The following is a 24,655-nucleotide window of genomic DNA, read 5'->3' as shown; positions in this document are numbered from 1 at the left end:
AAGAGCCATATGGCAGAAAGCAACAGAAAGACCTTGAGCAACCTGGAAACTGAGGGATAAGACCCATCGGGGGTCTCTTTCTGATTAAATGGTGTTCTTCATTTCACCGTTATGCAATCAGCAATTTTTTTTACTTAAGTCCCCATATATAAAATGTTAACCATTATTAGTTAACAAACTAACCTGCATCACCTGTCATTTAGATTTGGTCATAACATTTTGGTGTGGATCTGAATCCAGGAATTTTGTTTCAATTTCCTAAACATTGCAAGATGAGACGTTAGGGTTAGGGTTAGGGTTATAATTTTTGATTTCAATGAGTATGTGAAATGTGGTACTGATTGGTTGAATTTAATTGAACTGGTGAGTTTTGGTGGAGAAATGTGTTTCTTATTTCTTGAAGAAAGGATTTGGTGAAACTATTAATCTCAATCGAGTAAAAGCCAAACAAAAGAATATTTGCTCAGGATTGATTTCACACTCTTCCTCTTTGTCCACGAATAAAATTTAGAAACAGCACCAGACAGACGCTCAACATTCAATGTGGACTAACAAAGGAGGTTATTATAGAATTATGTGGCGAGCGGGGAGGAGAAATCTCTTTTCCTTAGGTGAAGCTGACCCCAAGATGATCGTCATGAGGTCAGATAATTAGCCCCACGAAGGTGTGAAGATGGGAATTAATTTTTTGAAGTTTCAAAATAAAATAAAGGTTCTTTTGCGGTTCTATCACAAGAAGTTTGGTGAATCTTCATCGAAAAAGAGATCTGTTTTTTCCGACGTTTTTGCGGCGAATGTCTCAAAGTATACAGGTTTTGAGAGACACATCTTAATTATCCGCAGGATTATAGCGTGAAATTCTGTACATTTATTTAAGTCTTCCTGAGAAACAGCCGACATTGTCCAAAACCGTCCAATAATTTGGTCCAAAAGACGCTGAAGTAAAAGACGGTGCATAATAAATGTGATGACTAACAATTTTAGAAACCTCCAAATAAAAAGCTTATAAAAGTAATATTAACTAATGATGAAGATGGTTCAGCACAGTCTGGTTTAATGTCATTTTGTCATAAATGAAAAGCATTGGATGGGCTATGCTATATCATAATGACTTAATGCATTCAACTCATCATATAACGTAAAACGATAAGGAATAATTTTCTGATCATATTTTGTTGACCTCAAACTCTGATCTTTCAGCTCCAATAACAAATAATCTGTAGATTTCCTCCAAAGTGATATCAGTCCACAAAGTCTGGTGTAAATGTATCCAAGTGTTAAATTATTTTGCACACACACACACACACACAATCAAACACTCATTCTCTTTTCTCTTGGCCCTTATTGAATTTTAATGATTTTTTTGATCCCTCCCTCCTCTCTGGGTTTCACCTGGTGAATTGGTGACTGAAGCGCGGGAGCAGCTGAAGTTGATGAGCTCGAGGAGCAGAGGAAGAAGTTGGAGATGATGGGAGCGAGGGTGATTTACTCAGCTGGTGGAAAGACATACACATACCAATAAAATATATAATATCCAGATGAAGTCAGAAACCTGAACCTTGGACATGCTGTTGTATTTTTCCACAACACATGTCAACGTATTTCCATCTCTTTAAGAGTCAGAGATTCGGTTGGAATCCTCACTGATGAGAACGAAGTAGACGGCGATGACGTACGTCAGCAGGTAGCCTCGGAGGGGCTCGTCGTTCTTGCCGTAACCTTTTCCAAAGAAGCCAATGAGCGGGTAGAGCTCGTCCTCACACAGACACTCAAAAGAAATATGGCATTATGATCAAGCAAGGGTGGCATGGTGGTGCTGGGATGTCACCTCACAGCAAGAAGGTCTCGTTGGTAGAGAGCTCAGCTTCCAACTATTTGCTCCAGTCTCTTGCATGCTCTAAATAACATGGCACCATCATAAATAGCTCATAGTACCACATCCCCCCATTCCAGCAATGTGCTCCTAGAACCCAGGTTTACTTGTTGTCCCTAAAGTCTCTAAAGTACAGTAGGAGCCAGAGCTTTCAGCTATATATTAAATATCTTATTTAGTATCTAATATTCATAGACATATGTGATAACATTTGAATTAAAGAAGGTGGAGCAGATGAACACAAAACAGTCTCTGGACTGTACATGTAAATGTTCCTGTATGGTGAAGCTTGAATGTCCATGTGATGAAACTAGAAGTAAAATAAGTTTCTGAGTCTAATTCTCTAACTCACAACAAAATAAAAACACAACCATCCAACACAAAGCAGAGCTCAGAAACAAGACATGTTTAATCAGACATGAGCTTCAACGCTAAGCTCAGCGGTTTTGTCCAAATGACAAACAAAAATTACAGTCAAACATCCATATTAAATATAGAAAAAAGTAACACATTTATATTTGATACATTTTATTATCTCTGATTGCACCTAACTCCAGTGGCTGCTGGTGACATGAGTTACCTCTTCATTGTATGAGAGTTTGTTTCTGTAATTAGAATGATCTCTGATTCTTCTCTTTTTTCATTTCAGTGAAAACAACTTTCAAACTTCCCGCTGAGGTTTTACTTCACAAGAATCAGTTCTAGGCTCTTAAATATGTTTTCTTGTATGGACAGTTGGTTATATAATAATTCATTCAACTATTAACGTCCCTCCAGTTTACAGTTGCAGAGAAGAAAAACATCACTATCACTTCTTCTTGTTTTAATGATAACCCGTCCATCTAGGGGGGAAAAAAGCCATAATCACCAAAAACATGACTGCACTTAGCTGTGAGTAATGAAAGTAATGAAATATTGACTGACAGGACATTTTACAACTCAGTTATCACAAAACTCATGAGAGAGAGCATTTAAAAATACATGCCATAAAGCTCAGTGAAACGTCCATGGTTTTGTAAATGTGGATATTTGGCACATTTTGAGGCCAAATTCAATAAATAAATGATAAGATCGTCTGCAAATCATAAAGCACGTCCTGTACTTGAGTTAACACCATCTGATCTGAGCGTTGTCCTCATTATCACAGTGATGATAGTGCAGTCATAGTCGGGGAGCAGGAGCAGAGTTCACCTCAGTTTCAATCTGTTAGGACACTGATAACCGAGAATGAAATGGAGTTTCAATTATTATACTGTGCCCGGTTTATAGAGGATCTTCTAGGTAGAATCCACAACATAATGATATGTTAAAAGCACAAAAGAGAGCATTCAGATGAAAGAGACCAAATATTACAATGTCAAAACAAGTGGTTAGAAGGGAGGCACCATCGGGACAATCACCACTCCACGTACATCCCCCTGTGTCTCTGACATGAGCTACAAAGCAAAGGAAAACAGCTCACACACCCAAAGTGCTTTTCATTAAATCCTCTGTTATTGCAAAATAATTCACACGCCAGTCTGTAGCTGCTTCGGTATCCAAAATAAATCATTCTTCTTCTTTCCACAGAAAAATAGACTGTATAACATTACCACTGGATTCAGCTGCATCACAGCATGCTCTTAAGACAGGTCTAGTAAAAAGGGGGCCGCTCTGGTTACATGAAGCCTATTGGCAAGGAGCGTGTTTTTAACCAACTCAGAGGAGCCTGTGCTGGTTTTTAACTTATTACCAGTTGCTAGCAAAGGCAGCTAACCTACTGTAACCATCAGTGAGATACATTCTCAGAAACAATGAATATGGAAACATTCCAGGATTAAGTGTTCAGTCCAATTGCTATACCGCTGCTGCTGGATCTCCCCCTGCGCTTCATGGGATCTGACCCCAAACTACCTCCTTCTGGACATTTGAGGCTAAAATACTGAACTACTGGTCCTGTGTTCCATAGTGCAGAGAGTGTTGGTCCTCCTCAGGGTTAGATCAGCAGCTGCATTATCCCTCCAGGCCTCAGAGCTCAGACACAGATGGGTCTTGAGGTTCCTTCTCTTTTTATTCCCCTCGACTCTCTGCTCCGTTGGTGGCTTATTTCAACAGAGAGTGTCTGTGTTGAAGGAGAGCTGCACCTGCCACAAACACACACACAAAACCAACAATTTTACATATCAAAGTTTAACTAGAAGTACAACTGGGTCTGTGAAAGCAAATGTCATCTTTGTCTGGAGAAGTCAATGACCCTATTCGAACCAGGTATTAAAATCAGTCCTGTGTGATCTCATCACAAGTGTCAGGCTCTGAACACACCCAAATGGCTCCTCAATGCCTCCTGAGATCCAATCACACTTTTGTAGGAGCAAAGGACTGCCTATGCAGCTGATGTTCTACGACCACTTCAGTTTGTCAATTAATCAAATTTGTCCACTTTTAAATGTCAGCTTGTTGATTTGCTTGTAGCCAGAATATCAAAACATATACATAATGATTGACACTTTTCTGAAAATTGGTCAAATCTTCCTTCATAGCAATTTAGTTAGACAATGTTTGTCGCAGTATGTTGATCCTGTGAGCCCTGATGACCTCACCAGGGTGTACCCCCCCCTCTTGCCCGTTGTCACCTGGGATTGGCTCCCGCCCTTCAACAACCCTCAAAGGATAAGTGGTGTGACTCATGAATGATTAATAAAATAATACATAATCCACTCACTCTTTCCTCTTCAAAGCTGATCAGTCCTTCATCATCGTCGCTCTCCAGCTCCTCTGGCGCCTCGCTGATCAGAGCATTGAGCTCTGTGTTGGCCGCCCGAGACTTCAGCAGGTTTAAGATGTGCTGCAGGGGCGACTGTGCACCACCCGGGGGCAGCACCTCCTGCTGCTCTAAGTTGTCACTCTGCTTCTTTGCAAAGTTGACAAACACCTGGGCAGAGGAAGAAGAGGGTTATTTATTTATTTACTCCATGGTTTCTTGTTTAATGCTTGTGTGTGGCTGAGCCAGAGCATTCACATAGACTCACATTATCCAAAGTGGTCTGACTGACAGAGTAGTCCTCGATACCAAGCACCTCCACCACCTGCTCCATCTTACTGAAGACTTGAGCCAGAGAGATCAGCTCCGACTTCAGCTGGTACTGGACCTTGGTGTGGTGACGCTCCTGCAGACATGACAACAGATAACTACATATCTGAGACAATGTGTATATATATATATATATATATATATATACATATATATATATATATATATATTCCTGGTGAAATACTTCACTTTGGTGAAATACTTCTTCACTTAAGTTTACCTTCAGCACAGCCTCAGGGAAGTTTCTGCTAAAGAATCGAACCACCTCCTTCACGCTGGAGCTGCTCTTGGTCCTCACTGTGATCATGTAACCATCACCAAACCTGGGACATGATCACAAAACGTGACTTTTCCCCCTTACACTTCATTTAGATACTGAAGATACTGAACCCCTAAAATGGCTCCTCATAAATGCTGAGTGTTCTAAAAATGTAAGTCGCTTTTGACAAAAGCGTCAGCTAAATGACATGTAATGTAATGTAATGTAATTTAGATTTTTGAAGTCACAACAGTAGCAAAGCAGTATCACAGTAGTATCAAATAACATATAGCAGAAGCGAGTGTGTGTAAAAGATCACAAAAGACAGTTGAGAGAAACAGTAGGACGCTCACATCAAATGATAAAATATATGTATATTAGACAGTATATATACAGTATATGTATATATAATAAAGGTGGATTTTGAACCTCCTGACCTGTTCTTGAGGTGCTGGATGCTGCCCAGGCATTTAAACCTGCCATTCACCATAATACCCAGTCTGGTGCACAAAGCCTCACACTCCTCCATACTGAAGAGGACAGCATGAAAAACATATTTAGTAAACTATGCTGAAAAAGAGGTGAAAATAAGTCACAGCAATACAAAGGTATTTGGACGGATGTCCTGCTGCATGTGAGAGCTAAGGTGTCTCACCTGTGTGACGTCAGCACTACTGAGCGTCCGCTCTTGATGATGTCCAGGATTAAATTCCAGAGGAACCTTCGGGCCTTTGGGTCCATACCAGTTGTGGGCTCATCCTGAAAAACCCACAGAGTACAGTTTGGAAACTTACACGCTGCTGAGAAGCAACAGTTCCTGTTGCTCCTCTACCAAACATTTCCTAGATTCAAAAAGTAGTAACAGTTATTAAGAGGCAATAATGACTAATAACAAGGAGACTAAGTTCTTATAATAAGCAGATAACAATGTAATATGATGGCCCTCACAAGTGATAAGCAAATTAAACAAAAATAAATACCATAACACAATAAAAGTATACATGGGGAGATTCTGTGGTGAGTCATTACATAATGAGAACATTTAAGACATCTCATTTCACATGAGAATCATTAATATATCATATAAGGCCTCCATTCCAACCTCTTACCAGGAAGATGAGTGAGGGGTATCCAATCAGAGCAATGGCAGTGGAAAGCTTGCGTTTGTTTCCTCCACTGTAAGTACAGGCAGGCTTATCTGCGTACTTTGACAGCTCCAACTTTTCTAATGCCCACTGCACCACCTAGAGGGAGTAAAGGAAAATATCAGTCTGCAATGGAGATTTAACTGATTACAGAGCAGAGGGGATGGAGGTAAACAAATTATATCACTTAATACATTCCTAAAGTTGTGGTACTCACTAGCAAAGAAAGATGAATTAGTGTCTCTGTGTGCGTGTGTGTGTGTGTGTGTGTGAGAGAGATTTACCCTCTCCTGGTCCTTCCAGGGAATGCCACGAAGCCGAGTGTAGAGCTCCAGATGTTCCCTGGCTGTCAGGTCGTCGAACAGGGCATCAAACTGTGGACAGTAGCCGATACTCTGCTGCACATTTAACAGGTCCCTCAGGATACTGCACACACACACACCCACAGACACACACCCACACACACACACACACACGCACGCACACACGCAAGCACGCACGCACACACACACACAAATATGAGAAATCATCATTGATTTATGAGCTCCACCAACCAGTCTAATGCATGTTCATGAGTTAATGAGTGACATTATGCATTTTACTTGATTTTATGCCCTAATTTTGACTCTGGGTAGCTGGACCACCTAAAGGCAGCTGTCATTATATAATTGTTATTTTTCTTGCTGATGATTGCTAAATGCTAATTCTGCTGGCACTGACCTGTTTCCGTTGATGAATGCCTCCCCTCCAGTGGTGCACTCATCTCCCGTCAGCATCTTGAACGTGGTGGTCTTCCCGGCTCCGTTCACACCCAGCAGTCCAAAGCACTCTCCAGGCCGGACGCCCAGACACAGCCGGTCCACTGCCAGGATACGACCCATCTTCCTGGATTTATACACCTGAGGGAGATCCATGGAACGTACACATTAAAGGAGCATACCACTGTTTTACTAAGTTATAACTCCCCAACTCCAATCATGTCAACACAAGTCAGCTTGTGTTGAGCAGGTAGGGAGGAGCAGATTCACAATACTCTCAGCCCCGTGCCAGCAAAACCGCAGATGGGCGCTTGAGTCTAGTTTCACACTTGGGGATACAGTTTTGTACCTTCGTCAGGTTCTCAATCTTCAGCATGTCGTTATCGGCATCTCCTCGAAGCACTCTTCGTCTCTCACAGGCCACGTCTACATCATCATCGTCAATAGGCTGACAGCTGACTGGCATCCTCCTGGTCTCACACACACACACACACACACACACACACACACACAAACACAAACACACACACACACACACACACACACACACAGACACACACACACACACACACACTACTTCAGTTGTTCTTATCTCCACTGTACCTCTAACCTCAGTAAGTAACTCTATACAATTATTAAATAATAGAGCAGTATGAGCTGGTTGCACCATCCTCTGGACCTAACATGTCGCTGGTGATAAAACTAATACCCGTTTCTCTGTAGTTACAGTGTACAAGAAGCGGTGGTCTAGTGGTAGAAACTTGGACTATGGGCAGAAAAGGTCTCTGGTTCGTCTCTGGTTTGACTCCACGGAGAGACAACAAAAGACGAACCTGGATTGATCTGACCAAAAATCCAAAAGTCTCCCAACCCTGTCTAGTGCCCCTGAGCAAGGCACCTTACTCCCCCAACATCTGCTCCCCGGGCGCTGTACATGGCTGCTCACTGCTCTGTGTGTCCTGCACCAGATGGGTTAAATGCAGAGGATAAATTTACCTACCATTGCATGCGTGTGTTATGCATGTGTTTGGTATAAACAAATCTTAATTCTTAATTCTAATTCTTAATTCTCCACAAAAATATTCCTGATTGGGTTTACATTAGAGAGGGATTGATTTAGGTTGTCAGTAATTGTCTAGACCGCCTCATTTTCCTTGTTTAATTGAAGTCTTGTACCAAAAGTAACACTTCAAGCATCAACTGTGCTTTAAGGTGAATATGAATAAATAGTTTAATTCAGTCTAATGTAAAGCTCCATGGGTTACAGTGGGAAATACATGTTAAATAACACATTTTCTGTCATAAGTATAAGTATAAATAAATGAAAAAATCACTGAAGCTGTCTTAGCACTTTTGAGATGGCCCCTAATTCCAGCACATCAGTTTCCTGTCACTGGATCTGGTGAAGACGGTCAAAGTTTATTGAGGATGAACATAACTGAGAGTATAAATATATGAAACTAACCACAGCTCCATGTTTTGGGCTCATCTACACATTGAGAGACAACACTGTTCACATTGTCCATAAAATCAGGAGGAGGAATCTGATGCTGAAGAAAAACACTGACTCTGAAGATTAATGAGTCAAGATAAAACACAGTAACTTTTTTAATTTGATTCACTCACTGTAAAGAACATGCAGACTAAATACTGCTTCTAACAAGTGAAGGGGTGTTTGATGAGTCTTAGATGAGTAACTAATATTACTCCACCCATGTTGATGCAGATGGCATGTATGCAGAATTCAGTCTGTCCATTTCAGAATCATCAGTATGTCTTTCACATTCCATAATAAGTAGAGACAATAATTTAAGAGAGCAACAAATTGACTTTTCCATGTTGACATAAGTCCTTGTTGTTTTCTGTCTCTACAGTCGTCTGTGTGATGGGTGACTGTACAGTACAATGGCAGCTTGAGAGAAAAGGGCTCTATAATTCTGAGGTGGCGCCAGTGAGACCTGATGCCTCACACAGATAACAGAATCACACATAACTCACGGGGGTTTTCTGAGGAAGTTGTACTGGCAGAGGATGGTGATAAGGAAGCCGACAAAGCCTTCAATCGTCATGGCAACGAGACCTCTAGTCACAATGTCCCACTCGAACGGTGACTTCATCTTGTCAAACTGGCCTGAAATCACACATTCCCAGGAACTTATATCTTCTTACATTCATCTCTAAAGATTCTTTCTAAAACTTATAACAAAATATGTGAAAAAATCCAAGAAGTAACAGTGAATGAAAGTATAGTGTTAACACAGCATTGAGCCACACTTTTGCACTGGGTGACATCTTCCTCTACATATGGGTACACACTCTGCACCTTCATCAACAGTAGTCATATGCAACACCCCAAAATTGGGGTCTTGTTCTGTCTTTGTGTTTTGCTTCAGTATTTCTGTACTGTGATTACTGCTGTGCAATCTGTACAGTCAATGAACATTTTTTGTTAGATTGTTAGAATGATATTGTTACTGAAACATGTGGGACAGTGGGGAAACCTGTGTGAGGCAGCTCTGTGATTAATGTACCTATTTTAGCGTAGTATTCGTTGATGTACTCGTTGTAAGCCATCTCCATCAGGCCATGGCCAAGGTTGTAGTTGGGGAAGATGAGAAAACAGGTCTTCAGGTAACTGTTAACTTTTTTCAGATCCTGGACAAGCAAATGACAGAGTAATAAATTCAGAAACACCAAAAGAACACTGTAGATGCTTTTACAGTATATAAGAAAATAGATAATTTCACAAAATACCCCATTTAGAACTAATGAGAGACATATTTTCCTCAATTAACTTGTGTTCTATGTGGAAGAGGTGTCTGACTGTACCATCAAATCATTACTGTAGCTGTAGTTTGACATTAGGGGTTTAAACCTCAGAATGTGTTTGGCCAATTGCAGGATGTGATGTTATAACATCAGGAGTCAAACTGACCTTGTCATGCTCAAAGAGCTGGAGCAGGAAGGTGGCAACTGTTGCAGTGATGCCTATGAAGAGATTGATGACTATGAGGAACACATAGGCTGTGCTGGGAACCTCGAACCAGAAGGATGCCGGGTACATGATGGGAGTGATGGACCATCTGGAAGGTTAAAGAAAATGGCAGAGGAAAGCTTCAGGACATGAAAGGACGGACAGAGCTGGAGACTTGGTGATGCTATTCAGGTCAGAGCAAAAGTACGAAGATGCAATATGTTAATTTGCAGAGTTGTGTGACGCTGCATCCTGAACAGATGATTATGTATTCACAGCCAACCACACCCAGCACTGCTGCTGGTCTTCTAGGTCACATACGTTACTGAACATCCAAATGAAGACAAAGCATGAACTCAGCTCAGTTAATTTTCTACATGATAAACATTAAGAGCCATACCTTCAACATTCTCTCTCTTTCTCGCTCTTGTTCCGATTCTTTTAACTTTTATTCAAGAATAAAGCCTCTGGGATCAGAGACCTTTCAGTTCTACTCGTTTGGAACTTTTATCTGTGCCATGTGTCTTTTCACACAATGTAACCAAATGTTACTGTGGTGGGTTACTCCTCTCCCCTCAGCATATTACAGTATTGACACACACTGTATTTACAACAAGATAAATATGACAGCAAGAATAACTTATGCAACATTTTAGGTAAAATATTACTCTGGAAATTATTCTCCAAATGTAATCAAAGGCTACATTTTCTCATTCTATTATATAATTCTATGATGATAATACGAATTTAGCTTGTGCTGCTAATTGTTTTTGGAAAAAAACCTCTCCCTGCTACTGTGCATAATTCACAGAAGTTATTGTTTCAGTGGAAAGTAGATGCCTGTTATCTTCCTTTTATACAGTGGATAAAGAAGGGTGGACTGGAAATCTGGGCACCTCTGGTATCCTGTTGACTTTTGATGTCAAATAATGTAAATAATTATAAACCATGAATACAATATATGAGAAATTAGATCAAAAGCTCACCCATAGAGTAGAAAGAGGGAGAGGACTGCAGGGAAGTTAGTTGGCGAGGTGTAGGCTGGCAGGTCGAACACAAACAGAATGATAACGCAGCATGTGGCAGGTACCAGGTAATTCAGCTGAGGAGAGACAAGGGAAAAGAACATGCTCAGACCTGGAGAGAAGACAATATTTGCAGTATGACTGAAGAAGAATGAATAGTTCACCCATACATCCACAACCCTCTACGAGTAGCTGCATTTCAACACTCCTCACCATGTCCCATATGTAGTTAGCCAGCCAGTAGATGACAGGGTCACAGCCACTGACAAACTGCAGGTGTTTGGCCTTTGTGGATTTCTCTGCGACCAGGAAAACCACAAAGCTGGCTGGCACAAAAGACATGGCCACAATGATGAAGATAGCGATCACCACATCAGTCCCCTGCAGCCTGGATATACAGAGGAGAGGAGAGAACATTTTAGATAAGTTCAACTATCCTGGAAATTGTCTAAAATCAAAACTATAAGAATTAGCTCTCAAGTCCCTCTTTGTATTATTTCTTATTATTTTTAATACTAGTGCTGCTGAGCAACTTACAAGTAGTCCAAAGACAGGCTGGCACTGGTTCGATTCATTGGGTGGTTTGTCAGGGTGATACCTGCAAAACACATCAAACACACAAAACATAAACACATCACAACAACCTAATTTATGTAGATGGTAATATCAGCTTCAGTTAACATCACTGTTTTTTTTATTATTGGACTGGTATGTGATTTACCATAGGCAGATGGGTTGCCCTTGGATGCCGGTAGGTTGGCGCGTAGGATGGCGTTGTTGAGGACGTTCAGATACGTGGGCATGCTGTGGTAGCCTTTGTTGTTGTAAAGAACCTGAACACAGGACGTCGCTCTGTCAGCCAACATTTCTACTGTGTTTGTGAACGTCTCGTCGCACTCAGAGAGCCCCATCTTACCTGAGCTGATCTGCGGACTGCTATCTTGCGAACCATTGGAGGTATCTTCACCCCAAAGGATGCTGGGATTGATTTCAGGATGTTCCCCACTGTTAAACCACCATATCTATAGAAAGGAAAGTCAATCGACTAAATAAATAATACAAATAAGTAGACACTAGAGCAAGCGATTCCACTTCAATGTCACTCAGTAGAGTCCGTACCTACGCCAAAGCCCAAATTAAATTCATTAGATCCAGATTTTTATTTGTATCGGGACCAAAATGTGCACACTCAGAAATATCAATAAACTACTCTGAGAAATCCACAAAAATCTTGAAAAATCCGTCAATGTTAAAGAAAGTGAAAAATTATCCATTATCAAATATTTCCTGATCTACATTTGCAATATTATATTATTATTTATCCAGGATGTTGAACTCTCTACACAGTCGGTGAAACAGCAGTTAAATCATAATTTACTGCATTTATGTATAATCTTTTTGATGTTGTCCATAATGTCTATATAATTTCAAACTTCACAGTGTGGGTTTGAAAAAGTTCTGATGATACAAAAATATACGTTTCATTTGCATAAAGTTGGAAAGGTTTACAGTGTAATGTCTGTAAGTGGAGACAGTTAAGTTTGGTTGCTCCTCTCACTAGAAGTGATCGTCCAGCTGAGGTGATCCAACACAATCACTGAGGTAAAGAGTTTCAGAGTGACAGCTAAAAGTAAGTACGTACTTTTAAACTCTTCAAGTTGTCAATATTTCATTTCAAATGGTTCTTACTGAATGAAATGTTCCCATAGCAGTTCTACCTGTGCAGGCGGAGTCTGTCCGACGTGAAGAGCAGATACTCAGAGACGTTGCGGCCTGTGATGTCCACCAGGATGTCCCCTGTCACCACCTTCATGAGGGGGGGCCGACCTCCCACCCCACTGGGGCAGGAGAAGCCTGTGCCCTGCATGGAGCAGGTGCAACGCACTGGTTCATGGATGGATATCGGGAGGGTTGGAGGGGATGTCACTGGCTCTGAGAAAACAATAGAGAGGGGTATGTTCATTGTATGCACCAATTACCAGAGCGAATTCCTGGTAGGTGTAAACCTACTTGGCAATAAATACTTTCTGATTCTGACTCTGATCTGATTATTCCAATGGGTCTGAACATAACGTACCCTCCCCTAAATGGAATGCAGCCATCATTAATGTTATTTAATACATCTGTGCTTTTCTTGTTATATATGGTAAATGGTTTGTATTCAGCACCTTTACAACATTCCAGTCTTGATAACCACCATAAATGCTTTACAATACAGATTTGCCATTCACTTTAATTGTAAATTATGTCATCAGAAAGTCTATTTGTTATATCCTCAAAGCTCCTACACTACAAGGGCACCAACTCCTCTTAGCAGACTCCAAGTAGACTTATAAGAATTCTTAAGAACAACTACATGTCCATTACTATGTAGCTGTGTGAAGTATAATTAAGGCTTAATGCAAAAACATGTACCCTTGAATACTAGTGGATGTGTTAAGTTAATACCACAAACCCCAGCATCCTGGGCTGTTGACAATGACCTGTCCACTGCAGCCTCAGATTTCTGTTCTTGGCTGACAGAAATGGAACCTGACCTGCACTGCCGTTGTAGATCATTCACCTTATGGTTGGATGTGTTCTCAAAAACGTCTCTGCTCATCACAGTTGTAAACTCACATCTCTCTTCAACACAGAACTGCTGTTTACCACATTCTGAGTAAAAGGTACCTTTCTTCTTGGATATCCCAGGAGACCATCAGTTTTACAAAGACTCAAGCTATTAACCTAATATTTAAGAGGGTCACATGATTAGATAAACTCACCATGGACTGTGGTTGGAGGGGCAACGGTGAAGTTCCACAGTCCGTCCTCAAAGCGAGGGTCTGGGTCGTCTGAAGGTGCCGGGGAAGGAGGAGGGGGTACAAAGTTGGAGAGCGGGACCCCCTGCGTGAAGGAGTCCAGACACATGGAGTCAAAGTAGCGGGCGGCCAGGGTTTTGGAGTTGTTGGCGCTGGGGTTGAGGGTCTGGGCCAGCTGGTCCAGGGTGCTGTTGAAGGGAGTTTTGAGGACGCAGGTAGCTCCCACGCCCGAGGGCAGATGGAGGGTGTTGATGATCTTCTGTGGACTTGCGTCTGGCCACAGCTTACTCCTGATGGGAGGATAAACATGCTACTCTCAGATTGTAGTAAACATATCGTTATTTATGCATAACACATATACCACACAACATTACTTCACGCATTGCACATTGTATAGAGTTAAACTCTCAATGCAGCAGTTTCTCAGATGCATCATGATCATGAATATTCCCAACATGTGTCACTGTAAACTACCTCTAGAGGGCACACCAGAGAACTCAGACCGTACAGACCTGCTGGATTTTCCTGACGTCAACAATACAACTGGTGATTTTGTACATCGACTTCTAAAACTGTGCTGATCTGCCACCAACTATTTTGTTGTTGATTGTGAAGTTGTGCTCTTAGTTTTTAATTTGTCTTCAAAACCTTTTACCAATTACTAATTAATATACTGAAAGCAATCAAAGACACTGGGTTGGATAGAAATGTAACAGTAAAGCTGTCTTCTAACCTGTTCTGGGGCCTGTCTTCATTGGCATGGGGAATAAAGTTGCCTCTTGGTTGGGTATAGTTATGATACTGAGATGGGGACAAGATCAGTGGAGGCAGATCTCCTGTAAAACAAGACAAATTAAATGTTCATCCATCAGTTAGTGTTGAAAGGTTTAAGCAGCTTATTCTCCTTCTTGTTTGACACAGAATTGATAGTTTTGTTAAATATGATACATTCATTATTCAGCACATCTACATCTACTTACTGAATCATGTCAGATATTTTAAATACTTTGAAATGGCCAATTTCTATTGATTCAGAACTCAATAATATCAGTAATGGCTGTGATATATGCAATTAAAGCACATTTTTCATGATGATGTATTTCTATTTTAATACTAAACTACATCTTTGTACAGGTCTGTACAAAGATCTTTGTACAGGTCTGTACAAAGCTGACATCACCACAATGAACTGTCTTCGTCAGTGTTATCAGTAGCATTGAACACTTGAGCTGTAAAAAGGTGGTCACCTGTTTTTTTCTTAAACTTACCAATCTCAGGCACAGATAAGGCCACAGTCATGGCCACACAGACGAAGAAAGCAGGCAGCATGATCTGAGAGAAGAGGCCCTTGGTATTCCTCTTGGCACAGTGGAACCTCTTGACAATCAGGCCATGAAACTGACTCAGCTTTAACCACCAACCCTCCAACTTGAAGCTGCCCTGCCCCTCCTGGACTTCTGGCTCTGGGGATGAACGGTTCTCTGCATCTCCTGGAGATGAAGGAAAAATCACATGATAAACAAAAATGCCAAAATACTGAAAAGATTCACGAATTCTTCTTCCTTGTCAAAACCTGGATACTACATTGCCCACGGTGCAAGTCAACAGTTGACAGTTTGACAGAGGATTTGGGAGTGATATGCTATTTGTAGCACATCTGTTGTTAAATTGATGACGTTTTCTCAGTTTGCTTGTGTTTTGTATAGTTGAAGTAGCACTGTGTTGAGCTGTCCTTTTTTTTGTTGATTTCAATGACACATTTAAACTCCACATTCATTCAGAGGTATTCTGTTGAGATGATCTGAACTAGCCATGCACCACAGGTCCGGGCCAATCGTAAAGTTTGTTTAACCTGAGAGAAAATTCAACAGATTGTCTCAAATAACATGTACATGATAGCTCTCTGACTGTTACAGAAATATAAAACGTTATGTATCCAAGAGCCCTTGTTTCCAGCTTTCATGAGGCTCAGTGACTAGACTTAAAAGTACATCTACAATCTTGTTGTCTTACCCCTGAGACTGGCAGAGTCGGTCTCTTGGCTGTTCTCAAAGAGCGGACAGTAGTCTCCATAGAAGTCTGCATATTGTCCTCCTTCATCCCCCCTCACTGAGCCAATGGACGAGGAGGATTTCAGAGAGGACTGGCTCTGGGTCAGCTTGGAACACCTCACCAGGTTACTCAGCTCCACCTCTGGCTTCACACTTTCCGCTGAGGGTCCAGTGTCACCCTGTGTCCCGCCCAGGCCTCCTGAGCCCGCTGAGGATTTCCCCACTGAGTTGCCCCCTGGGGAACCCTTTATGTCTGCTCATAGACAAAGACAGAGAAGGAGAAGGTTATTGTCTCAGCTAGGAGCCACAGATAGAACTTTAAACTAGAAGGTGTTGAGCTGCTCGGAGCGCTCACCAGCATCACTGTTTTCCAGAGACTGGTCCTCCTCAGACACTTTGAGGAACACCTCCTCCAGGGTGGTGTCCATCACCCCCAAACTGGTCAGGGCCAGGCTTTCCAAACTCTGTTCCAAAGCCTGGAGGTACCAACAGCAGAGGAGAAAGATACATAACTGTACAGTGGATTAATGACAAATTGGCAATGATCCCCATTAACAATACAGTTCTTCGTAAAACATGTCTTTGCCATTTTGAAAATGGCCTTTTTAGTAGCTCCTTTAACTGTTTATCTAGTAACAGAAGACCGTACACAGGACAATAAGTTTGTGTGTGTGTGTGTGTACCTGGAACAGCCTCTCGAAACAGCCCTTCTTCACGGCCTCGGAGGGCAGTACATAAGACAGCTCCGTGTTGGAATCAGACACCAGCAGGCAGTTAGCAACAAACTGCTGAATAAACTGGGTGACCCGGGCCTCTGAGCAAGGTGACAGAGAGGAGGACGGAGACAGAGACGAAGGAGGCAGCTGCTGGCTGCCCTGGCCTGAAGGGTGAAAGGAAAACAGGCAAGGAGATGAATGGAGAGATGGAGCAGTAGAGGACAGGATGATTAAAGAGACATGGCAAAGAGTGAGAGATGTGATAAGAACACTATAACATTGACATTTCTATATTTGTGGTGTGTTGAAAACCTTTAGAACAACAAATACCGTGTCAAACTTTTTTCCCCAAAACTGGTGATTCATGTGTAGCTTAGTCATTTAGTTTATAAAACAGAAGTCAAATAGCGGAGAAAAATTGCACTGTCTGTGACATTACCTGCTATTAGTTTGACACCAAACTGTGGATAATTGATGGCCGATTTAGCTTAAGAAAAGGCAGAAAATCTGCACATAAAAGTGCATGTTCACACACCTGGGTCTTCGCTCTGCTTTTTGACCAGCGTCAGTTTGTATCCGTCTCCGTAGGTGCTCTTCAGGAAGAGCGGTGAGCCGCAGCACTTGAGCTTCCCGTGTGAGATGATGGCAATGCGGTCTCCCAGAAGGTCTGCTTCGTCCATGTGGTGGGTGGACAGCAGTATTGTGCGACCTGAGGCAGAGGTACAACACACTCTTATTTCACACATAAAGAAGCTGGTTTACACTGCAAATATCAAACCAGAAATCACAAGGAAGACTAAAAGGACAGGAAATAAATCTGAGGAAATACATCTGCAACATTGATGGGAAACTGAATCCAGTAGGAGATCAATACAATTCAAGAATATTTTTCACTTCATGCAGGGACACTGCACATCTTATGTAACAGTAACAACTGTATCCATGTCACGTCTTGAGAGTTTAAAACACAGTTCGGAAGTTTGTCTTTGAGTCTGCAGAAAATCTCCAGGCAGAAAAGTAGGCCAAGGAATTCTTTGATGTGCAAAAGGTCTCATATTAATGAAGGATATGCTTTAAAACAGCAGATAGCTGAATTTTTCTTGCATTCATTTGCATCTAAAAGTGTCTGCAACTAAACTGCAACTGCAACTAGAAAACTGTTTATGATGCAAGGCACTCTGCTGCCACTCACCCTGTTTGTACTTGAGGATGAGGTCCCAGATGGCCCTGCGGGCATAAGGGTCCACCCCCGCTGTGGGTTCGTCCAGGATGACGGCCCTGGAGCCGCCAACGAAGGCAATGGCCACAGACAACTTCCTCTTCATCCCACCGGACAAAGTCTGCACCAAGCTGTGGCGCTTGTTTGATAACTCCAGGTCAACAATCATCCTGGAGATACAAACACAGACAAACAAACACACAAGTGGTTACTTGCTGTACATTTTTTAAGGTCTCAACCTCACAATGTACGAGATAATATTTTTTATGATTTGAGTTGTAGTGGTGCAACACTCCATAGTGTCCATAACTAATATTATACAGTCGCAATGCACCAACTGTAACTCGTAATCTAATTATTATGTATATTTTCACAGCATTAGTTCCATTAAGTTCTGTTTAACATAAACGTTTTCACATTGTTTCAAAATAAGAACATCCAGAGAGTAAGAGGAGAGGAACTATTAAGCTACTGGAAGATCTTTAATGAGAAACATGTGTTGAGCTTAACTGACAGAGGCTTAATGCTACAAAATTATGAGGTGGAACTAGAAAATATTACTAGTGTATACAGTCTGTATTTGAGCTAGAGAAGAGAATCTGAGAGCAGCAGAGAGGCGAGTATGCTCATGTTATTGATGTTTTGGGAAACTAGCATTATAGTAAACTAAAGGACACAGATACAAGTGGAAGACCAGGGAACAGAAAGAAGGAGCCTGCTCCAAATAAAGGCCTTGACCTCTATTTGTAAAAAGTAAATACCTCAAAGAAAGGTGTCATTTACAGGAAAGGACTACAACTTTTACACTTCTACACTATGACACAAAGATTCTCATTATCCTCTATTGTTCAACTCTGGAGAAGCTCAACTCTCTGTGTTATCGTTATCGTTTGTTATGTTTTTCTTTTATATTTTAGCAATTGATGATTAGAAAAAACAAAAAAGTGAATAAGATCATAAATGTGTGAGGTAAGTTTGAAGCCCCACGATAATGTGGTATTTTGCTGTTCCTTAATTCATACATGGTAAGACAGGTGCAGTGAGCATGAGAATGAGAATGTTTTAGCGAGTAGGGGTGCTATCAGGAAGCAGGTAAGTCTTTTAAATACAGGGCCAACCTGAAGGTCTTTCACCCATTCTACTTTCCAGCTGAGCAGGCAGCTATGAAATATATCTGATGTGTCTGGTTGTGTGAGGTGCTTGACAACCTATATTTGTTATGTATTGTATTTGTCTGATTGTTACAGACAGACATAGAATAAACTTATACTGACTTGTCCATCTCCTTGCGAATGTCTTCTTCAGCCATGCCTTTGAGTCTGGAGTAGAACCACAGGTGCTCCTCCACGCTCAGCTTGTCAAACAAGACGTTGTGCTGCGGACACATGCCCAGGTTCTGGCGAATACGCTCCATGTCCGTGCGGATGTCATGACCATATATTGTTGCAGAGCCAGAAGTGGGCGGGAACAAGCCTGTAAGGATGGACCTATGGCAATTCCATATGAGGGTCAGTGGATGAAGCAATAGTGAAATAGTCAGACAATTCAAGCCATTATTTGTATGTTGCGCACAATAGTACATTGGATCCTGTGAAACTTATTTAATGCTTTTGGTCTGGATGAGTTGATTAATGTGCTTGATACACATATTGAAATATAACTGTCAAGCTTAAGACTTCTTCATGAACAGCTGACAGACCAAACATCATTCAAGGATGATACACTGTGGGTGTCCAGTAGTGCAGGCAAACAAATGACATTTACTTGTGTTAATGAAGTTAGTGATTAACTGTTTAGATGTTAACTGACAATAATAATTTTGACAGATTAATACTATATTTATCAGATAAAAAACATCCTGGGTTATCCTTTGAGTGAGTATTTTATGCCCCAGGTCTCACAGTTACAAGACTGTCACTAAACTATCCCCCTCAACATACGTGTGTAAAGCCCAGGGCTCCCTGCCTGTGGAGGATAGTGACAACTTTAAAGATACTTTGAGGGTTCACAGGACCACTGGAGCGGGAAGATTTCTTCCCATGTTGCTGAGGGCCAGTCTGACAATGACAGACGCACCAATTTAAATTTGTTGCCTAAGCGAGTGATGGGCTTTGTTTTCTGTATACGAGCCACTAGCCTCTAGGGACGTTACTTCCTATGTCTGTAAGTGCTCAGGTACTGACTGTCTGAAAATGTTAATCTACCAGTGTCCTGTAATTACCCCATGTGGCGGCAGAGGACATTACTGCTCGTCAGTAAGTTGTTCTATAATTTACCCAGCATTGAGCCACTCAGTGTTATGCAAATTTTAACTTTTTTATTGTATCCAGTTTTTTTTTATTCCTGCAAATGTCATGCTATATGAAAGGGTCTGTTCCAATTAAAACAGTATACATATGAAATGGTGTCTCATCAAAAACAACACTATCAGCTTTACCTTTTGAATTCATTTGATCAATCTTCCAGTTTAAACTGGGTAGTAACATCTGTTTACCACTCAATGCAATTAAAGTCCATCCACCAGTACAGGAATCTTTGATGATTGTATTGACAGATTTTATGGGACACTAAAGGCCATAATGTAATTCCTTTGGGTGGGGTGGGCTGGTATCTTTTTTACTCAGTAAAAAGTCTCTAATCTTCAGTGTACTTCACTGTAACTATCACACACATGCACATGAAAACACACACGAGTCCCACTCACATGGTTGTGGTCTTGCCAGCACCGTTGTGTCCCAGGAAGGAGACAACCTGGTTTTCATGGAGGTTGAGGCTGAGTTTGTTCAGGGCCAGTTTGCTGCCGGTCTTGTAAACCTTGGTGAGTTTATCTATGCATACCACCAAGGGCAGGTGACTCGGCTCCTCCTCTATGCCCCGCATCTCCTCTGCGGTAACAAAGACAAAAAGGAGATAGAGTACATAAAAAGAAATACTCATGTATGTTAATCTCATTTACTTCTTTTTTTGACTCTCTCTCTCACCTGTTCTTTTTTGGGGGTCACATACATACCACAATTATTCAGTTTTTTAAGTATTGAGTCTGGTGCAGTCAGTGTTACTTGAGTAATTATTGCTACACGACTCAGAAATAGAGCCTAGAACTACAACTTGACAATAAGTCTTGAAAATATTCAGAAATGTCAAAGATCATTCTTATGATAAAGACATAGAGTACACCGTAGATGTTGTTTCATTCCTGTAAGGTTCTCAGTCACTCCAGTTTTGTCCTCCCTCCACATGGAGGAAGCAGACCTTCCAGTGTCCAAACATAATTTTGTGACTTTCCATAATAATAGCAAGGCTATAAGGATTTTTCATGTAATATTTTCTCTTCTTTGCAGACAGTGCTGTACACATGCAGAAAAGTGGGATTTGGTTGATCATGGTGCCTGATACTCTGATAAACCACAGAACTCACTGTGAAATTTTTTCTTTAATTCTTGTATTTAAATTGTCCCTCCAATATCTGCTGACAAATACCTGCGTTTTATTCACAGTAATAAGGACACGCTGTTTCTGGAAAGACATTTTGCTTTTGATTTACTGTCACTCTTCAATGCGGAAAGGGCCGCAAACTATATCATATTCAGCTTAAGCTAGCCCCTCTGTTTTTAGCCAACCTAAATTAAACTGGTTGCGGCTTCATATTAAATAGACATGATTATATAAGAAAGCATATAACCCTATTTGAAAGAGATTTACTGTTACATGAATAATAAAATGTGTCCAAGTTGATTGGCTTGGTTAGGTTATTCTCCATACCAGATCTCCGCTGGTCCATCGCACAAGCCTGGTCCTCCTCCATCACACTGAGCCTGGCAGCCCCGCCTCCACACCATGGCCAATCCCAGGTCTCAACGCGGCCACTGCCTGACCAATAGGACCTCTGCAGGGGGAAGTACCATGGACGGGGCAGCCCATACATTCCTATAAGAGAGTAAAAAACACTTAGTGTTTGCCAATAGGAATTATATGTATATTATTGAGTGAGAATTCAGAGGATAGTGATTTCATACCTGGATGCACAGCCTCAATGTACCATGTTAGAACGCCATACACACTGGCATCGATGATGAGCATCATCATGGACAGACCCAGGTTAAAGTCATCTCCTTCTACTGGTGACTGGCTAATGGTCCGCCACTGGATGCCAACACCTGCCACCTCATACAGTGCAAAATACTTGGAGCCAAGACCAAAGGCTGTGGTGGACATCAGAGACTGGAGGAGACGGGGAAGCAAGAATTTATCAGCATCATTTTGGTTACTTCTGGGAGCAGATTTTATGATCTAAGCCCAATTAGTTAGATTCAAATAAAAAGGTGAAAATAGAGAAGAGGACTTACAGCGATGCACTTCTCAAAGGCAGTGATCTTATCATGGGCCACCTCCTCCCTAATGGCCACATACATGTAGGGCACATAGCTGAGGAAGTAGATGATTCCTCCGCAGGCTGAAGCCAATTTGGCCTTAGAGTAGATTACTGATACCAAAAAACTGGAAAACAAATGGAAGTTACAGGAGTTTCTTTATTGCTCATTAGTTTTCATTAAATAAAATATTCAATCAATCTGTGGGCTGCAGTGGCTAAGGAGGTAGAGTCTGCACGCCAAAGTGTCCTTGAACCCTAAGTTGATCCTGACGGCTGTTGTGACGTCAATGTGTGAGTGGTGATAAAAAAAAACAACACAGCATATAGAAGCGTAGCAGTGGATATGGCTTCCTGTGTAATGCACTTTTATTGGTTATAAACCAGGAAAAGTGCTATATAATACAGACCATTCACCATTGAAACGAATCACTCCTAGACGCAGTGAAGTAGTCAAACAAAAATGACTAATAATCTATTCTGATACTATTTTCTGTGTCATTGAACTGATGAAGGACTCAGGCTGTGTTTACATTGACCATGCATACATGCAGCAGGTCAGTAATCAGCAGCTTTTAGAAGCATTGCTGTTATTAATTGAACAATATGCACTTAGAGTGCCATGAGTGCAGTTACTCCTATATTTGTCTGAACTGTACAGTCAGTTGTTGAGCTGTTTAGAGGAGGTGGGAGATCTCACCAGAACATGATAGTGGCCACAGCATAGATAGTGAGGAAGAGCCAGATGATGAAGGGGTTACTGTGGAGCAACACCCGGCCATATTTCAAGATGACTGTCAGAGCAGTGACAGAGATGGACAGCTGGACAAAGCCGGTGATGAACCAAGCCACCCAGTGGACTGCGTTGTTCAGACCCATCATCTTCATCACCTGAGAAAGTGGCATGACGGTAACACAATTTTTTACTGTACTTTACAGCCTCGTTAACGAATAGTCTTGTGTGTGTTTATGTTTGTCTGCATATTGATTTAATATGAAGAAGTCGTGTTCCTGGAGGAGCCATTGTGATACAACACACCAAACATGCTGATGTAGTAGTTTTGTCATAGTCTCACCTCTTTGAGCCGGTGCTCCTTCTCAGCCACAATATGCTGAATCATCATGGCTACTGAGTAAACCCAGGAGATCACCATGCACAGAGGCATCATGTGCTCAATCACAAACAGAAAACTGGAAAAATAGCACACACACACAGCACAGGGAGTCAAGTAAAGACAAGATACACAAAAGTACAGTCATAACCAACACTACATACCAATTGCACAGGATCTTCAGAGTGTCTTAACATGTTCAAATGTATAACATTATTAATTTTCAAATATGAAGGATATCATTTTTATGAAACGGTGTTTCATACCTCATATAATATATATTATATTACATTTATCATATAATTATATAGATTAGGTTTTTCTAACATAAAACCTAACATATGTAATTTCTAATATGGAGGGCAGCTGTGGCTGAGGGGTAGAGTGGTAGTCCTCCAACCTGAAGGTCGGCAGTTCGATCCCCAGTCTGACCCATCTGCATGTCAAAGTGTCCTTGGGCAAAATGCTGAACACTGAATGGCCCCCCATAGAATAACAAAGTGCTGCGAATAGATGCACTGTATGAATATGTGTGTGAATGGGTGAATGAAAATCATTACTGTTAAGCGCTTTGAGTGGTCATCAAGACTAGAAAAACGCTATATAAATACAAAGCCATTTAAAACCATTTAATATCCAATGTTTCCATCTCTACTTAATGTTCTAACTACTTGCTACTGCCATTTTCGTTGTCAACATTGACATTAACAGGACGACAGAAACCAGAACATCACAAGTACAACATGACACGAGGCTCATTTCTCACTCGTCTCTGGTGTAACATGGGTAGGGGAACATTTGAACATAGTTGCCAGGCTCCACCACGTCATGGCCCACAAATGTGTTGATGATGGCTCTCTCTATCATATCTGGAGGAGAGAGAGAGAGAGAGAGAGAGAAAGTAACAGTAAGACAATGTTGAAGTAATTGTAATACCTTATATTTAAAGGGTATGTATCCTATAATCTGTAGCGTAATGCATATTAAAATTAACCCTAAAAATGCTTTACCATTATCATGCTTATGTTACAGGATGATGATGAAGCAGACATTTTTATCTTTATCAGACATCTGCAGTTATTTCCAACCAGGCAAATCTAGACTGAATTAAACATAAAAAAATCAAAAATAATAACAGAAATAAACAATATACAAAAATCAAGACCATAACTTTTACCTTCTAAATAAATATGGCAGTGAGGTAAAATTAGTCGGCATATTGTTAGGGATCATTATGAGACACTATTGTGGAGGGAAAATATGATATCCCTAACTTGTCTAAT

The 24,655-nt window shown here is 41.2% G+C and overlaps 1 protein-coding gene across 1 annotated transcript in view; it reads right to left on the bottom strand.

The window, feature by feature from the left end:
• Positions 1-2,264: 2,264 nt before the first annotated feature.
• The window catches only part of abca2 (ATP-binding cassette, sub-family A (ABC1), member 2), a 70,446-nt gene continuing 48,055 nt past the window's right edge, over positions 2,265-24,655 (bottom strand). The window contains exons 15-49 of the mRNA XM_062384851.1: positions 24,139-24,241; positions 23,337-23,451; positions 22,961-23,151; positions 22,238-22,388; positions 21,908-22,112; positions 21,654-21,818; positions 20,596-20,776; positions 19,166-19,378; positions 17,865-18,061; positions 17,208-17,381; positions 16,640-16,836; positions 16,312-16,432; positions 15,919-16,209; positions 15,174-15,395; positions 14,639-14,741; positions 13,870-14,195; positions 12,823-13,036; positions 12,021-12,126; positions 11,826-11,937; positions 11,642-11,702; positions 11,318-11,492; positions 11,066-11,181; positions 10,041-10,188; positions 9,637-9,760; positions 9,104-9,236; positions 7,455-7,575; positions 7,068-7,246; positions 6,632-6,773; positions 6,312-6,446; positions 5,858-5,961; positions 5,640-5,732; positions 5,164-5,266; positions 4,882-5,019; positions 4,575-4,784; positions 2,265-3,996 (exon numbers count right to left, since the gene is read on the bottom strand). Coding sequence (XP_062240835.1) covers positions 3,961-3,996; positions 4,575-4,784; positions 4,882-5,019; positions 5,164-5,266; positions 5,640-5,732; positions 5,858-5,961; positions 6,312-6,446; positions 6,632-6,773; positions 7,068-7,246; positions 7,455-7,575; positions 9,104-9,236; positions 9,637-9,760; positions 10,041-10,188; positions 11,066-11,181; positions 11,318-11,492; positions 11,642-11,702; positions 11,826-11,937; positions 12,021-12,126; positions 12,823-13,036; positions 13,870-14,195; positions 14,639-14,741; positions 15,174-15,395; positions 15,919-16,209; positions 16,312-16,432; positions 16,640-16,836; positions 17,208-17,381; positions 17,865-18,061; positions 19,166-19,378; positions 20,596-20,776; positions 21,654-21,818; positions 21,908-22,112; positions 22,238-22,388; positions 22,961-23,151; positions 23,337-23,451; positions 24,139-24,241 — 5,405 coding nt within the window. The 3' untranslated portion in view covers positions 2,265-3,960. The remainder of the gene's footprint in view (positions 3,997-4,574; positions 4,785-4,881; positions 5,020-5,163; positions 5,267-5,639; positions 5,733-5,857; positions 5,962-6,311; positions 6,447-6,631; positions 6,774-7,067; positions 7,247-7,454; positions 7,576-9,103; positions 9,237-9,636; positions 9,761-10,040; positions 10,189-11,065; positions 11,182-11,317; positions 11,493-11,641; positions 11,703-11,825; positions 11,938-12,020; positions 12,127-12,822; positions 13,037-13,869; positions 14,196-14,638; positions 14,742-15,173; positions 15,396-15,918; positions 16,210-16,311; positions 16,433-16,639; positions 16,837-17,207; positions 17,382-17,864; positions 18,062-19,165; positions 19,379-20,595; positions 20,777-21,653; positions 21,819-21,907; positions 22,113-22,237; positions 22,389-22,960; positions 23,152-23,336; positions 23,452-24,138; positions 24,242-24,655) is intronic.

The sequence above is a fragment of the Platichthys flesus genome, chromosome 3, assembly GCF_949316205.1.
Source record: "Platichthys flesus chromosome 3, fPlaFle2.1, whole genome shotgun sequence".
NCBI classification, from domain to species: domain Eukaryota; kingdom Metazoa; phylum Chordata; class Actinopteri; order Pleuronectiformes; family Pleuronectidae; genus Platichthys; species Platichthys flesus.
This window is presented reverse-complemented; position numbering and strand designations above follow the sequence as displayed.